At 39.2% G+C, this 17,318-nt stretch overlaps 1 protein-coding gene and 2 pseudogenes across 4 annotated transcripts; all 3 read left to right on the top strand.

Moving 5' to 3' along the window:
- The first annotated feature begins 3,031 nt into the window (after nucleotides 1–3,031).
- Nucleotides 3,032–4,877, top strand: LOC148391988 (uncharacterized; annotated as a pseudogene). Its single transcript, XR_015861062.1, has 2 exons — nucleotides 3,032–3,137; nucleotides 3,293–4,877. The product of XR_015861062.1 is annotated as an uncharacterized LOC148391988 (transcript).
- A 1,519-nt stretch (nucleotides 4,878–6,396) lies between these two features.
- Nucleotides 6,397–9,384, top strand: LOC148391989 (uncharacterized; annotated as a pseudogene). The gene is made up of 3 exons (XR_015861061.1): nucleotides 6,397–6,612; nucleotides 6,943–7,052; nucleotides 7,208–9,384. The product of XR_015861061.1 is annotated as an uncharacterized LOC148391989 (transcript).
- A 770-nt stretch (nucleotides 9,385–10,154) lies between these two features.
- On the top strand, nucleotides 10,155–17,086 carry LOC148391990 (uncharacterized). Of its 2 annotated transcripts, XM_088388112.1 has the most exons (4): nucleotides 13,223–13,409; nucleotides 13,956–14,137; nucleotides 14,399–14,508; nucleotides 14,664–17,086. In XM_088388112.1, exons 3-4 carry the CDS (start codon nucleotides 14,406–14,408, stop codon nucleotides 16,637–16,639), a joined length of 2,079 nt encoding a protein of 692 aa, XP_088244238.1. In that variant the 5' UTR covers nucleotides 13,223–13,409; nucleotides 13,956–14,137; nucleotides 14,399–14,405; the 3' UTR covers nucleotides 16,640–17,086. The 2 variants fall into 2 exon arrangements, with proteins under 2 accessions (XP_088244239.1, XP_088244238.1); XM_088388113.1 differs by lacking the exons at nucleotides 13,223–13,409; nucleotides 13,956–14,137; nucleotides 14,399–14,508; nucleotides 14,664–17,086 and adding exons at nucleotides 10,155–10,356; nucleotides 10,687–10,778; nucleotides 10,934–12,768.
- Nucleotides 17,087–17,318: the final 232 nt, after the last annotated feature.

Consider the following 17,318-nt stretch of genomic DNA (forward strand, 5'->3'; position numbering starts at 1 on the left):
TGGAATGGTCTCAAACCTGAAGCCCAGGGGACATTTGTGGCCCACAGGATGATATTTTGCAGTAAAAAAATAAAATAATTAAAACATTATTTGAATAAAACAAAAAATATTTCTTGATTTTAGTTAAAGTTAAAAAAAACACTTGATATTAAATGGAATAAATTATCTAGTTTTTTAAAGCAGAATCATGGTGCCTTACTGCCTGGATACATTGTGAAGAAGTTCGAAACGTAAGCCTTTTACTTAAAAATTATTTAAATTTCATAATTTCTTCTTCGCAGTAATTTGAAAATGCATCAATGATTAAACCTAAAAGCAAGACAATCCTTATGTTAATGGCACACTTGTTCTGTTCTGCAGGGTGAAACAAATCAATTCAATCTAAGGAATTTCAATTTATGCTGTCACTTGGTGTTCCAGGTTGTACTTTTTTTTTTTTTTAAGGTAAGCCCATATTGTTATCGCCGCGGTGCCTGGCACGGAGGCTTGACGCTGATAAGAAGATTGCTTTATTATTATCACAAATAAACAAACAACGCAATTTCAATGACTCGTTTTATGCTTCCCTCTCCCTTTACCTTATCAAGGTAAAGGGATTTGTACTTCTCAATGATTCTAGAAGCTACAGTATGTCGTGTTGCTTTTAGTTTCGGGCAGGAACACATCCAGTGAGGGACCAGACAAAGCCTAAATTGTTGTAGGAGGTTAAAAAGTTCTGACTAGATATAAATAAACGCATCTCGACAGATAGCTCAGGCTCTGATTTGACATTTTTTTTCTTTCTTTTGTCCTCGAAATAAAGCAGAAGCTAATGTGAAACTGGAGAATTAACACTTTTGGAGTCAAGGTCGTTTCTTACTCTTAATAAGTGTGATTAAAAGATTAAATATCATCCACCTCACCTTTGTTTGACATCATTAACCTCATCAGTCATTCCTCCAAAGATGTCTGAATCGTGAATATCAGCTTTAGACGATTCATTTGAAACAATGTGTGTTCACTAATCATATACAATAAGATTGTCACTTGAATGGTTATAAAAAAAAAAAATACAAAATTGTCCTCAATGTGTATTTTGAAATGCCCTATAATACACTCTTCAGTCATCGGTCTTGATGAAGCATGCTGACAATTGTAAATGCCTGTGATAAGACTGTTGTTTATAGACGTTGGGAGCAGGCAGAGACGGACACGGAGGACAGACGCTTATCTCCTGGGTGACTATAAAGTTGAAATAAAAATGTCCTTCATTCTATAAGTGGAGCAACTGTTGAAATCAGTGTGATTAAGGGAATGGATATATTCATTTGAGGCAATCGGAATTACACAATCAGCTTTCGTTGACTTTTCAATAAATATTAAGTTACTCCAAACAAGAATTGAAGCAGAAATAATACGATATAATTACATGTAATTGTTCATTAACTTTTTTTTTTTTCCAATGTGAAGGTTTGCCAATTTTCTCAGGTCAATGAACTCGTGAGTGCAGTCTGGTATTTGACACTTGACCTTGGCCTACTGTTGTAACAAAGGGTCATTTACTGGGCTCCATCCCCTCGAGGTCAGTAAGGCAAAGGGGAGTCATTTTCGCCCCAGCAAAGTCATTACTCTTCTGGATTATGGGGGGGGGACAAATTACATTCTCTTGGTAATGACATTCTTACAGTAGAAAGCAAATGATTTTTTTTTGTCCGCTTATAGTTCTGGGATTATAATAGTTACACCTGATTCATCATATATGTTTGCATGTTTTTTTTTCAATCAAATTGGTCTAGAATTTTAAATATATTGCACATAATGACTACATTTGGACTTCTGGAGGCCACGATGGTTGTGACTAATACACGAGGAGCGTAATGCGGTGTAAATGCTCTGTAGTGATGTCAGGGTCCAGACACATGAGTACAGTTTTACTGCCTATTACTATCAAAACACACCGATAAACTCTAAGGTGAAGGCCAAGCACAGTGTTAGCCTCTGGGTTAATGAACTCTTGTAGAATACATTTCTTGGCCATCTTTTTGAAAGACAAAATGAAAAGTATATAAAAAAATATTAAATTTACTTTTAACATAGTGTATTATTTTTATTGTTTTATTTGTTTTGTTTAGAAAGGGATAACATTTTCACCATCTTGAACATTTTCATTGGATCTTTTACCCCACAACCCCAAATTTTACACACAATTCAAAAGAGAATATTGTGCAAGTTAAAACAGGCATGAGCAGTGAATAAGTTTATTTTTTTTAATTAGCCCCTCAAGTCTTGCAGTCTGTTCCCTTTAGAGCTAAGACCTCAAAGTGAACATAAAAACCACAAAACTATTTTATTTTATTTTTTTCATGTGTTTCATGAATACTAATCACTTTTCAGTGCTCTCTTTGGAATAATTTTAAAAAACAAATTTTCTCCGGACTGTGATCTATTCACATACTCATGCGTCATATCCGGTTATAGGCGCCCTACACGGAAGTGTCGTCATTTCATTGTCGCCCGTATAGTGATGTACATTCCAGTTCTTTTAAGTGAACGAATCTTTGGAATCAGTTCACTCAAAAGATTTGTTCAATCGAATCGTTCAACGAATCAACACTAAAACAGAAGCGTGTTGCCTGCCTTCCATTCGGCTGCATCAGACAAACACGAACTTCTGTCGTGAATCAGTAACGTTAGCTACACGACAACAGTAACGACAAAAAAGGTAAGTTACGACGATGTTTCTTAGTTATCATGTTAGCCACGTAATTTGTAGTACTGCTTGGTTGCAATACAAAAGTGCAGTCCGCTATCTTTATGACATTTAGCTTGATTATCCTCGACGAATGTTCCATCTCAAATGATTGTGGAACAATGCAACTAGACTGTCTTTTGCTCAGTTTATTTTCTTGCCAAACGATTTAACACAACACAAAATACTATTGTGTAAATACGGGATAACCTATATTCAATTACTTCAACAAAGTAAGTTTGGCCGCTGCCCAAAAGACACTTTTGTTAGCCAAACATTGTTGAACACGTGTTGTTATTGCAGTGTGAAAATGTCTGCAAGGACCACAGCAAAGCACGTGGAGGAAAAGGACCATAGTCGCCGACGACAGGAACATCTTTGCAGCCGACTGTTGTGTTGCGCAGGGAAAGTTCGTACACATCTAGTTTCTATTATGAATCCTCTTCCAGTGTTTATTTTTAGCAGTATTCTTTTAATATCACGTGTGATGGGCAGATTGAAAAAATCCTTGTATAGTTTTGACCGGATTCAATTGTAATTTATGTGTTTGTCTTGTTTTTGCAGACATCAGTGAAGCTATTCGTCGTAAGCAGCAGGAGCCAAAGCGCACTCACGTTAAAGAGGAAGATGTGGGCAAAGAGGTCCACCACTTGAAGGAACAAATGGCGCAGAAGTTTCTTTGCACCATAAAAGAGGAGGAAGAGCCGGAGCGACTTTGTATTAAAGAGGGGGGAGAAGACTGCTGCGACATTAAAGAGGAGGAGGATACCTTCAAGATGCTATCGATTGGTGTTCCTGTGAAGAGTTTAGATGAGGGTCAACATGAGGTGAGCAAAGGCGCGGAGTCTCCAAGCTGCAGCACAAGTCAACAAATGACTCGAGAAGATGATGGAGACCACTGTGGAGGATCACAAGCACCTCAACCATTAGATAATGATGGTGTGACGAAAAGCTTTTCCTGCTCAGATTGTGGCAAAACATTTGCTCAAAGGGGAAGTTTAAAAAGGCACACAAGAACCCACACTGGTGAGAAAGCCTTTTCATGCTCAGTTTGTGGGCAAAAATTCTCTGACAGGGGCCATTTAAAAAGGCACACAAGAACCCACACTGGTGAGAAAGCCTTTTCATGCTCAGTTTGTGGGCAAAAATTCTCTGACAGGGGCCATTTAAAAAGGCACACAAGAACCCACACTGGTGAGAAACCATTTTCATGCTCAGTTTGTGGCCAAATGTTTTCATTTAAGGGATCTCTAACAATTCACACAAGAACCCACACTGGTGAGAAACCTTTTTCATGCTCAGTTTGTGGCCAAATGTTTTCATTTAAGGGATCTCTAACAATTCACACAAGAACCCACACTGGTGAGAAACCTTTTTCATGCTCAGTTTGTGGCCAAAAATTCAGTCAGAAGGGAAATCTAAAACTTCATACAAGAATCCACACTGGTGAGAAACCTTTTTCATGCCCAGTTTGTGGCCAAAAGTTTTCATTTCAGGGATCTCTAACAATTCACACAAGAATCCACACTGGTGAGAAACCTTTTTCATGCTCAGTTTGTGGGCAAAAGTTCGCTCAGAAGCAACGTCTAACAAGTCATACAAGAACCCACACTGGTGAGAAACCTTTTTCATGCTCGATTTGTGGCCAAAAGTTCTCTCAGAGGCCATTTCTAACGGTTCATACAAGAACCCACACTGGTGAGAAACCTTTTTCATGCTCGATTTGTGGCCAAAAGTTCTCTCAGAAGCAAACTCTAACAGTTCATACAAGAACCCACACTGGTGAGAAACCTTTTTCATGCTCACTTTGTGGGCAAAGATTCTCTCAGAAGCAACATCTAACAGTTCATACAGGAACCCACACTGGTGAGAAACCTTTTTCATGCTCACTTTGTGGGCAAAGATTCTCTCAGAGGGGACATTTAAATAGTCACACAAGAACCCACACTGGTGAGAAACCTTTTTCATGCTCGATTTGTGGCCAAAGATTCTCTTGGAAGCAATGTTTAAAAAGGCACACCCAAACCCACACTGGTGAGAAACCTTTTTCATGCTCACTTTTTGGGCAAAGATTCTCTCAGAGCAGACATTTAAATAGTCACACAAGAACCCACACTGGTGAGAAACCTTTTTCATGCTCGATTTGTGGCCAAAGATTCTCTTGGAAGCAATGTTTAAAAAGGCACACCCAAACCCACACTGGCGAGAAACCTTTTTCATGCTCAGTTTGTGGCCAAAAGTTCTCTCGGAAGCAACCTCTAACAGTTCATACAAGAACCCACACTGGTGAGAAACCTTTTTCATGCTCACTTTGTGGGCAAAGATTCTCTCAGAGGGGACATTTAAATAGTCACACAAGAACCCACACTGGTGAGAAACCTTTTTCATGCTCGATTTGTGGCCAAAGATTCTCTTGGAAGCAATGTTTAAAAAGGCACACCCAAACCCACACTGGCGAGAAACCTTTTTCATGCTCAGTTTGTGGCCAAAAGTTCTCTCAGAAGCAACTTCTAACAGTTCATACAAGAACCCACACTGGTGAGAAACCTTTTTCATGCTCACTTTGTGGGCAAAGATTCTCTCAGAGGGGACATTTAAATAGTCACACAAGAACCCACACTGGTGAGAAACCTTTTTCATGCTCGATTTGTGGCCAAAGATTCTCTTGGAAGCAATGTTTAAAAAGCCACACCCAAACCCACACTGGCGAGAAACCTTTTTCATGCTCAGTTTGTGGCCAAAAATTCTCAAACAGGGTAAGCTTAATCAGGCACACAGGAGCCCACATCTAACCCTGTTAGCCTGCTCAGTCACTTGTCAAAGAGTCTCTATTGAGAATTCTGAGTGTCTCTGCGAGATGAGCAATGATTCATGAAGTTCTCACCTTCTATTTGAGCAAACTTTGAGTTTATTCATCAATGATAATTCTATTCTAGTATGTAGCTTTTGATTGAGATGCTGAACTACTTTTCTTTACCACAGTGAGAAGTTCATATTTTAGTTTTAGTCATGCATTTGAAAATATAGTTAACCAGCGTCGGGATAAGAATAGTTCTGTATTTGTCATTATAATTTGTGTATATTTTGGTTGTGTTTTTTAACTGCAATTTGTTTTAATTCATATTCAGGACAAGTTGCTGAGTTTTTAATAGTGTCTGTTTAGGGTTTTGTATTCTTCAGCCTTTCATGTTCATGTGGATCAATAAAATGAAAAAATAAATAGTGTTGGATAGCCCCCATTTTTCTTCAACTGTTTTTTTTTGTTACCTTGCCTTGCTCATAACACTTTAAATTGTTCTTGAGATGCATTAAGACATTTCATTAAAGAGATGTTTACTTCACAGTACTCATATTGAAGGCTATAAAGGTGAGAGATGAAGATGGCATCTGGAATTGTTAAAAGTTAAAACAGGTATAAGCAATGAATAAGTTTACTTTTTTAAATGAGCCCCTCAAGTCTTTCAGTCTGTTCCCTTAAGAGCTAAGACCTCAAAGTGAACATAAAAACCACAAAAGCATTTTTTTTCATGCGTTTCATGAATACAAATCACTTTTTAGTGCTCTCTTTGAAATAATTTTAAAAAACAAATTTTCTCCGGACTGTGACCTATCACATGCTCATGCGTCATATCCGGTTACGGGCGCGACACGGAAGTGTCGTCATTTCATCGTCGTACACGTAGTGATGTGCATTGCCATTCTTTTAAGTGAACTGATTCTTTGGAATCAGTTCACTCTAAAGATTTTTTCAAACGAATCGTTCAACGAATCAACACTAAAACAGAAGCGTGTTGCCTGCCTTCCATTCGGCTGCATCAGATAAACACGAACTTATGTCGTGAATCAGTAACGTTATCTACACGACAACAGTAACGACGAAAGAGGTAAGTTACGACGATGTTTCTTAGTTATCATGTTAGCAACGTAATTTGTAGTACTGCTTGGTTGCAATACAATAGTGCAGTCCGCTAACTTTAAGACATTTAGCTTGATTATCCTCGACGAATGTTCCATCTCAAATGATTGTGGAACAATGCAACTAGACTGTCTTTTGCTCAGTTTATTTTCTTGCCAAACGATCTAGCACAACACAAAATACTATTGTGTAAATACGGGATAACCTATATTCAATTACTTCAACAACGTAAGTTTGGCCGCTGCCCAAAAGACACTTTTGTTAGCCAAACATTGTTGAACACGTGTTGTTATTGCAGTGTGAAAATGTCTGCAAGGACCACAGCAAAGCACGTGGAGGAAAAGGACCATAGTAGCCGACGACAGGAACATCTTTGGTTGCAGCCGACTGTTGTGTTGCGCAGGGAAGGTTCATACACATCTAGTTTCTATTATGAATCCTCTTCCAGTGTTTATTTTTAGTAGTAGTCTATTAATATCAAGTGCGATGGGCAGATTGAAAAAATCCTTGTATAGTTTTGACCGGATTCAATTGTAATTTATGTGTTTGTCTTGTTTTTGCAGACATCAGTGAAGCTATTCGTCGTAAGCAGCAGGAGCCAAAGCGCACTCACGTTAAAGAGGAAGATGTGGGCAAAGAGGTCCACCACTTGAAGGAAAAAATGGCGCAGAAGTTTCTTTGCACCATAAAAGAGGAGGAAGAGCCGGAGCGACTTTGTATTAAAGAGGGGGGAGAAGACTCCTGCGACATTAAAGAGGAGGAGGATACCTTCGAGATGCTATCGATTGGTGTTCCTGTGAAGAGTTTAGATGAGGGTCAACATGAGGTGAGCAAAGGCGCGGAGTCTCCAAGCTGCAGCTCAAGTCAACAAATGACTCGAGAAGATGATGGAGACCACTGTGGAGGATCACAAGCACCTCAACCATTAGATAGTGATGGTGTGACGAAAAACTTTTCCTGCTCAGATTGTGGCAAAACATTTGCTCAAAGGGGACATTTAAAAAGGCACACAAGAACCCACACTGGTGAGAAACCTTTTTCATGCTCAGTTTGTGGACAAAAGTTCTTTCAAAAGGAAGGTCTAACAGTTCATACAAGAACCCACACTGGTGAGAAACCTTTTTCATGCTCAGTTTGTGGCCAAAAATTCAGTCATAAGGGAACTCTCACACTTCATACAAGAATCCACACTGGTGAGAAACCTTTTTCATGCTCAGTTTGTGGCCAAAGATTTTCAGGGAAGAGAACTCTCACAATTCATACAAGAATCCACACTGGTGAGAAACCTTTTTCATGCTCAGTTTGTGGCCAAAGATTTTCAGTGAAGGGAAATCTAACAATTCATACAAGAATCCACACTGGTGAGAAACCTTTTTCATGCTCAGTTTGTGGCCAAAGATTTTCAGTGAAGGGAAATCTAACAATTCATACAAGAATCCACACTCGTGAGAAATCTTTTTCATGCTCAATGTGTGGGGAAACGTTCTCAGAGAAGAACCATTTAACACTTCACACAACAACCCATACTGGTGAGAAACCTTTTTCATGCTCAGTTTGTGGGCTAAAATTCTCTCAGGGGGGCAGTTTAAAAAGGCACACAAGAACCCACACTGGTGAGAAACCTTTTTCATGCTCAGTTTGTGGCCAAAAGTTTTCATTTAAGGAATCTCTAACAATTCACACAAGAATCCACACTGGTGAGAAACCTTTTTCGTGCTCAGTTTGTGGCCAAAGATTTTCAGTGAAGGGAGCTCTAACAATTCATACAAGAATCCACACTGGTGAGAAACCTTTTTCGTGCTCAGTTTGTGGCCAAAGATTTTCAGTGAAGGGAGCTCTAACAATTCATACAAGAATCCACACTGGAGAGAAACCCTATTCATGCTCAGATTGTGGCCAAAAATTTGATCGGAGGGGAATTTTAAAAATTCACACAAGAACCCACACTGGTGAGAAACCTTTTTCATGTTCAGTTTGTGGCCAAAAATTTGCTCAGAGGGGCCATTTACAAAGTCACACAAGAACCCACACTGGTGAGAAACCTTTTTCATGCTCCGTTTGTGGCCAAAAATTTGCTCAGAGGGGCTATTTAAAAAGTCACACAAGAACCCACACAGGTGAGAAACCTTTTTCATGCTCAGTTTGTGGCCAAAGATTTTCAGGGAAGAGAACTCTCACAATTCATACAAGAATCCACACTGGTGAGAAACCTTTTTCGTGCTCAGTTTGTGGCCAAAGATTTTCAGTGAAGGGAAATCTAACAATTCATACAAGAATCCACACTGGTGAGAAACCTTTTTCGTGCTCAGTTTGTGGCCAAAGATTTTTAGGGAAGGGAACTCTCACAATTCATACAAGAATCCACACTGGTGAGAAACCTTTTTCATGCTCGATTTGTGGCCAAACGTTCTCTCAGAAGCCACATCTAACAGTTCATACAAGAACCCACACTGGTGAGAAACCTTTTTCATGCTCAGTTTGTGGGCAAACGTTCGCTCAGAAGCATTTTCTAACAGTTCATACAAGAACCCACACTGGTGAGAAACCTTTTTCATGCTCGATTTGTGGCCAAAAGTTCTCTCAGAAGCAACATTTAACAAGTCACACAAGAACCCACACTGGTGAGAAACCTTTTTCATGCTCGATTTGTGGCCAAAGATTCTCTTGGAAGAAATGTTTCAAAAGGCACACAAGAACCCACACTGGTGAGAAACCTTTTTCATGCTCGGTTTGTGGCCAAAAATTCTCTGAGAGGGTAAGTTTAATCAGGCACACAGGAGCCCACACCTAACCCTGTTAGCCTGCTCAGTCACTTGTCAAAGAGTCTCTATTGAGAATTCTGAGTGTCTCTGCGAGATGAGCAATGATTCATGAAGTTCTCACCTTCTATTTGAGCAAACTTTGAGTTTATGCATCAATGATAAATCTATTCTAGTATGTAGCTTTTGATTGAGATGCTGAACTACTTTTCTTTACCACAGTGAGAAGTTCATATTTTAGTTTTAGTCATGCATTTGAAAATATAGTTAACCAGCTTTGGGATGAGAATAGTTCTGTATTTGTCATTATAATTGATGCTTCTTTTGGTTGTGCATTTTAACTGCAATTTGTTTTAATTCATATTCAGGACAAGTTGCTGAGTTTTTAATAGTGTCTGTTTAGGGTTTTGTATTCTTCAGCCTTTCATGTTCATGTGGATCAATAAAATGAAAAAATAAATCGTGTTGGATATCCCCCATTTTTCTTCAACAGTTGTTTTGTTACCTTGCCTTGCTCATAACACTTCAAATTGTTCTTGAGATGCATTAAGACATTTCATTAAAGAGATGTTTACTTCACAGTACTCATATTGAAGGGTATAAACGTGAGAGATGAAGATGGCATCTGGAATTGTTAAAAGTTAAAACAGGTATAAGCAATGAATAAGTTTACTTTTTTACGTGCTCATGCGTCATATCCGGTTACGGGCGCCCTACACGGAAATGTCGTCATTTCATTGTCTCGCGTATAGTGATGTACATTCCAGTTCTTTTAAGTGAACTGATTCTTTGGAATCAGTTCACTCTAAAGATTTTTTCAAACGAATCGTTCAACGAATCAACACTAAAACAGAAGCGTGTTGCCTGCCTTCCATTCGGCTGCATCAGATAAACACGAACTTATGTAGTGAATCAGTAACATTAGCTACATGACAACAGTAACGACGAAAGAGGTAAGTTACGACGATGTTTCTTAGTTATCATGTTAGCAACGTAATTTGTAGTACTGCTTGGTTGCAATACAAAAGTGCAGTCCGCTAACTTTATGACATTTAGCTTGATTATCCTCGACGAATGTTTCATCTCAAATGATTGTGGAACAATGCAACTAGACTGTCTTTTGCTCAGTTTATTTTCTTGCCAAACGATCTAGCACAACACAAAATACTACTGTGTAAATATGGGATAACCTATATTCAATTACTTCAACAAAGTAAGTTTGGCCGCTGCCCAAAAGACACTTTTGTTAGCCAAACATTGTTGAACAAGTGTTGTTATTGCAGTGTGAAAATGTCTGCAAGGACCACTGCAAAGTACGTGGAGGAAAAGGTGTGTATGCGTCGACGACAGGAACATCTTTGGTTGCGCAGGAAAGGTTCGTACACGTCTAGTTTCTATTATGAATTCTCTTCCAGTGTTTACTTTTAGTAGTATTCTATTGATATCACGTGCGATGGACAGATTGAAAAAATCCTTGTATAGTTTTGACCGGTTTCAATTGTAATTTATGTGTTTGTCTTGTTTTTGCAGACATCAGTGAAGCTATTCGTCGTAAGCAGCAGGAGCCAAAGCGCACTCACGTTAAAGAGGAAGATGTGGGCAAAGAGGTCCACCACTTGAAGGAACAAATGGCGCAGAAGTTTCTTTGCACCATAAAAGAGGAGGAAGAGCCTGAGCAGCCTTGTATCAAAGAGGAGGGAGAAGACTCTTACAACATTAAAGAGGAGGAGGATACTTTCAAGATGCCTTTGACTGGTGTTGCTGTGAAGAGTTTAGATGAGGGTCAACAGGAGGTAAGAAAAAGGGCGGAGCCACCAAGCTGCAGCGCAACTCAACAAATGACCAGAGAAGGTGATGGAGACCACTGTGGAGGATCACGAGCAGCTCCACCATCAGATAGTGATGACGTGACAAAAAATTATTCCTGCTCAGACTGTGGCCAAAAATTTGCTCAAAGGGGAAGTTTAAAAAAGCACACAAGAACCCACACTGGTGAGAAACCTTTTTCATGCTCAGTTTGTGGGAAAAGATTTGCTCAAAGTGGAAGTTTAAAAAGCCACACGAGAACCCATACTGGTGAGAAACCCTTTTCATGCTCAGTTTGTGGCCAAATGTTTTCATTGAAGGGAGCTCTAACAATTCACACAAGAATCCACACTGGTGAGAAACCTTTTTCATGCTCAGTTTGTGGCCAAAAATTTGCTCAGAGGCACCATTTAAAAGGTCACACAAGAATCCACACTGGTGAGAAACCCTTTTCATGCTCACTTTGTGGGCAAAAATTCTCTCAGCGAGGCAATTTAAAAAGTCACACAAGAACCCACACTGGTGAGAAACCTTTTTCATGCTCAGTTTGTGGCCAAATGTTTTCTTTTAAGGAATATCTAACAATTCACACAAGAATCCACACTGGTGAGAAACCTTTTTCATGCTCAGTTTGTGGGCTAAAATTCTCTCAGGGGGGCAGTTTAAAAAGGCACACAAGAACCCACACTGGTGAGAAACCTTTTTCATGCTCAGTTTGTGGCCAAAGATTTTCAGTGAAGGGAACTCTAACAGTTCATACAAGAACCCACACTGGTGAGAAACCTTTTTCATGCTCGATTTGTGGCCAAACATTCTCTCAGAAGCCACATCTAACAGTTCATACAGGAACCCACACTGGTGAGAAACCTTTTTCATGCTCAGTTTGTGGGCAAAAATTCTCTCAGAGGGGACATTTAAATACGCACACAAGAACCCACACTGGTGAGAAACCTTTTTCATGCTCAGTTTGTGGCCAAACGTTTTCTGAACGGGGAACTTTAAGAAGACATACAAGAATCCACACTGGTGAGAAACCATTTTCATGCTCAGTTTGTGGCCAAAAATTCTCTGAGAGGGTAAGTTTAATCAGGCACACAGGAGCCCACACCTAACCCTGTTAGCCTGCTCAGTCACTTGTCAAAGAGTCGCTATTGAGAATTCTGAGTGTCTTTGGGAGATGAGCAATGATTCATGAAGTTCTCAACTTCTATTTGAGCAGACTTTGAGTTTATGCATCAGTGATAATTCTATTCTAGTATGTGGCTTTTGATTGAGATGCTGAACTACTTTTCTTTACCACAGTGAGAAGTTCATATTTTAGTTTTAGTAATGCATTTGAAAATATAGTTAACCAGCTTTGGGATGAGAATAGTTCTGTATTTGTCATTATAATTTGTGTTTATTTTGGTTGTGGTTTTTAACTGCAATTTGTTTTAATTCATATTCAGGACAAGTTGCTGAGTTTTTAATAGTGTCTGTTTAGGGTTTTGTATTCTTCAGCCTTTCATGTTCATGTGGATCAATAAAATGAAAAAATAAATAGTGTTGGCTATCCCCCATTTTTCTTCAACAGTTTTTTTGTTACCTTGCCTTGCTCATAACACTTCAAATTGTTCTTGAGATGCATTAAGACATTTCATTAAAGAGATGTTTACTTCACAGTACTCATATTGAAAGCTATAAAGGTGAGAGATGAAGATGGCATCTGGAATTGTTAAAAGTTAAAACAGGTATTAGCAATGAATAAAATTACTTTTTTAAATTAGCACCTCAAGTCTTTCAGTCTGTTCCCTTAAGAGCTAAGACCTCAAAGTGAACATAAAAACCACAAAAGCATTTTTTTTTCATGCGTTTCATGAATACAAATCACTTTTTAGTGCTCTCTTTGAAATAATTTTAAAAAACAAATTTTCTCCGGACCGTGACCTATCACGTGCTCATGCGTCATATCCGGTTACGGGCGCCCTACACGGAAGTGTCGTCATTTCATCGTCTAGCGTATAGTGATGTACATTCCAGTTCTTTTAAGTGAACTGATTCTTTGGAATCAGTTCACTCAAAAGATTTGTTCAATCGAATCGTTCAACGAATCAAAACAGAAGCGCGTCGCCCCGCCTTCCATTCAGCTGCATCAGATAAACACGAACCTATGTAGTGAATCAGTAACATTAGCTACATGACAACAGTAACGACGAAAAAGGTAAGTTACGACGATGTTTCTTAGTTATCATGTTAGCAACGTAATTTGTAGCTTTAGCTTGATTATCCTCGACGAATGTTCCATCTCAAATGATTGTGGAACAATGCAACTAGACTGTTTTTTGCTAAGTTTATTTTCTTGCCAAACTTTTGTGGTAATTTTTCATTCTGGTATCATGCAATGTTTATCTCACTAGTAAGCCTAAATGTGACCGGGTCATGACAATTCACCACACATGGTAGCTACCGCAGTGCTAACTTTATGACATTTAGCTTGATTATCCTCGACGAATGTTCCATCTCAAATGATTGTTTGATCTTTGCTTTTGGGCCACTCGAATATTAGGAGGAACTTTGTTAAGGTTTTCCAGGTTATCTTTATCATAGGATTATGTTGGAATGCAACAGGTAATAAATACCTTACCTTGTCCTCCTTATCACAAGATCGTAAAACATCCCCTGAGATGTTTAGACTAGAGGACAAGGGCTTTCTATTCAGCCCACTCATACCCCCACTCTGTTTTTCTTAATAAATATCCTATTGCAGGAAGGAGAGTCCAGAGCTCTATTCGAACATCGCTGCACGCACAGCGACGAATGGACTCTCCACCTGCAGGTGTCCAAAAGGACTTACTTGTCTCCCGTGTGGTTCTTGCAAGATAAATTGGAGTGAGCCAATCTCTAACAAACTTCACTCAGCGGAGCAACGAAGACAATTCACCACACATGGTAGGTACCACAGTGCTAACTTTATGACATTTAGCTTGATTATCCTCCACGAATGTTCCATCTCAAATGATTGTGGAGCAATGCAACTGGACTGTCTTTTGCTAAGTTAATTTTCTTGCCAAACGATCTAGCACAACACAAAATACTATTGTGTTAATACGGGATAACCTATATTCAATTACTTCAACAAAGTAAGTTTGGCCGCTGCCCAAAAGACACTTTTGTTAGCCAAACATTGTTGAACAAGTGTTGTTATTGCAGTGTGAAAATGTCTGAAAGGACCACAGCAAAGTACGTGGAGGAAGAGGACCATAGTCGTCGACGACTGGAAGATCTTTGGTTGCAGCCGAATATCGCGTTGTGCAGGGAAGGTTCGTACATGTCTACTTTCTATTATGAATCCTCTTCCAGTATTTATTTTTAGTCGTATTCTATTAATATCACGTGTGATGGGCAGATTGAAAAAATCCTTGTATAGTTTTGACCGGATTCAATTGTAATTTATGTGTTGGTCTTATTTTTGCAGACATCAGTGAAGCTATTCGTTGTAAGCAGCAGGAGCCAGAGCGCACTCGCGTTAAAGACGAAGATGTGGGCGAAGAGGTCCACCACTTGAAGGAACAAACGGTGCCCATGTTACTTTGCACCATAAAAGAGGAGGAAGAGCCGGAGCGACTTTGTATTAAAGAGGAGGGCGAAGACTCCTGTGACATTAAAGAGGAGGAGGATACGTTCGAGATGCTATCGATTGGTGTTGCTGTGAAGAGTTTAGATGAGGGTCAACATGAGGTGAGCAAAGGCGCGGAGTCTCCAAGCTGCAACTCAAGTCAACAAATGACTCGAGAAGATGATGGAGACCACTGTGGAGGATCACAAGCACCTCAACCATTAGATAGTGATGGTGTGATGAAAAACTTTTCATGCTCAGTTTGTGGGCAAAAATTCTCTCAGCGAGGCAATTTAAAAAGGCACACAAGAACCCACACTGGTGAGAAACCTTTTTCATGCTCAGATTGTGGGCAAAAATTCTCCCGAGGGGGACATTTAAAAAGGCACACAAGAACCCACACTGGTGAGAAACCTTTTTCATGCTCAGTTTGTGGACAAAAATTCTTTCAGAAGGAAAGTCTAACAGTTCATACAAGAACCCACACTGGTGAGAAACCTTTTTCATGCTCACTTTGTGGCCAAAGATTTTCAGTGAAGGGAACTCTAACAGTTCATACAAGAATCCACACTGGTGAGAAACCTTTTTCATGCTCAGTTTGTGGCCAAATGTTTTCATTTAAGGGATCTCTAACAATTCACACAAGAATCCACACTGGTGATAAACCTTTTTCATGCTCAGTTTGTGGGCAAACGTTCTCAAAGAAGAACAGTTTAACACTTCATAAAAGAATCCACACTGGCGAGAAACCCTATTCATGCTCAGATTGTGGCCAAAAATTTTATCAGAGGGGACTTTTAAAAATTCACACAAGAATCCACACTGGTGAGAAACCTTTTTCATGCTCAGTTTGTGGGCTAAAATTCTCTCATAAGGGCAATTTAAAAAGGCACACAAGAACCCACACTGGTGAGAAACCTTTTTCATGCTCAGTTTGTGGCCAAAAATTTTATCGGAGGGGACTTTTAAAAAGTCACACAAGAACCCACACTGGTGAGAAATCTTTTTCATGCTCAGTGTGTGGGGAAATGTTCTCAGAGAAGAACAGTTTAACACGTCATATAAGAATCCACACTGGCGAGAAACCCTATTCATGCTCAGATTGTGGGCAAAAATTCTCTCAGGGGGGCCATTTAAAAAGTCACACAAGAACCCACACTGGTGAGAAACCTTTTTCATGCTCAGTCTGTGGCCAAAAATTCAGTCACAAGGGAACTCTAACAGTTCATACAAGAATCCACACTGGTGAGAAACCTTTTTCGTGCTCAGTTTGTGGCCAAAGATTTTCAGTGAAGGCAACTCTAACACTTCATACAAGAATCCACACTGGTGAGAAACCTTTTTCATGCTCGGTTTGTGGCCAAAAGTTTTCATTTAAGGGATCTCTAACAATTCACACAAGAACCCACACTGGTGAGAAACCTTTTTCATGCTCAGTTTGTGGGCAAAAGTTCTCTCAGAAGCAACGTCTAACAAGTCATACAAGAACCCACACTGGTGAGAAACCTTTTTCATGCTCAATTTGTGGGCAAAAGTTCTCTCAGAAGCCATTTCTAACAGTTCATACAAGAACCCACACTGGTGAGAAACCTTTTTCATGCTCACTTTGTGGGCAAAAATTCTCTCAGAGGCGACAGTTAAATAGGCACACAAGAACTCACACTGGTGAGAAACCTTTTTCATGCTCGATTTGTGGCCAAAGATTCTCTTGGAAGCAATGTTTAAAAAGGCACACCCAAACCCACACTGGCGAGAAACCTTTTTCATGCTCAGTTTGTGGCCAAAAATTCTCTGAGAGGGTAAGTTTAATCAGGCACACAAGAGCCCACACCTAACCCTGTTAGCCTGCTCAGTCACTTGTCAAAGAGTCTCTATTGAGAATTCTGAGTGTCTTTGGGAGATGAGCAATGAAGCATGACGTTCTCACCTTCTATTTGAGCAGACTTTGAGTTTATGCATCAGTGATAATTCTATTCTAGTATGTGGCTTTTGATTGAGATGCTGAACTACTTTTCTTTACCACAGTGAGAAGTTCATATTTTAGTTTTAGTCATGCATTTGAAAATATAGTTAACCAGCCTCAGGATAACAATAGTTCTGTATTTGTCATTATAATTTGTGTTTATTTTGGTTGTGTTTTTTAACTGCAATTTGTTTTAATTCATATTCAGGACAAGTTGCTGAGTTTTTAATATTGTCTGTTTAGGGTTTTGTATTCCTCAGCCTTTCATGTTCATGTGGATCAATAAAATGAAAAAATAAATAGTGTTGGATAGCCCCCATTTTTCTTCAACTCTTTTTTTTTTGTTACCTTGCCTTGCTCATAACACTTTAAATTGTTCTTGAGATGCATTAAGACATTTCATTAAAGAGATGTTTACTTCACAGTACTCATATTGAAGGCTATAAAGGTGAGAGATGAAGATGGCATCTGGAATTGTTAAAAGTTAAAACAGGTATTAGCAATGAATAAGTTTACTTTTTTAAATTAGCCCCTCAAGTCTTGCAGTCTGT

The sequence above is a fragment of the Syngnathus floridae genome, chromosome 10 (assembly GCF_059516105.1).
Source record: "Syngnathus floridae isolate MCC-2025c chromosome 10, RoL_Sflo_1.0, whole genome shotgun sequence".
Taxonomy (NCBI): domain Eukaryota; kingdom Metazoa; phylum Chordata; class Actinopteri; order Syngnathiformes; family Syngnathidae; genus Syngnathus; species Syngnathus floridae.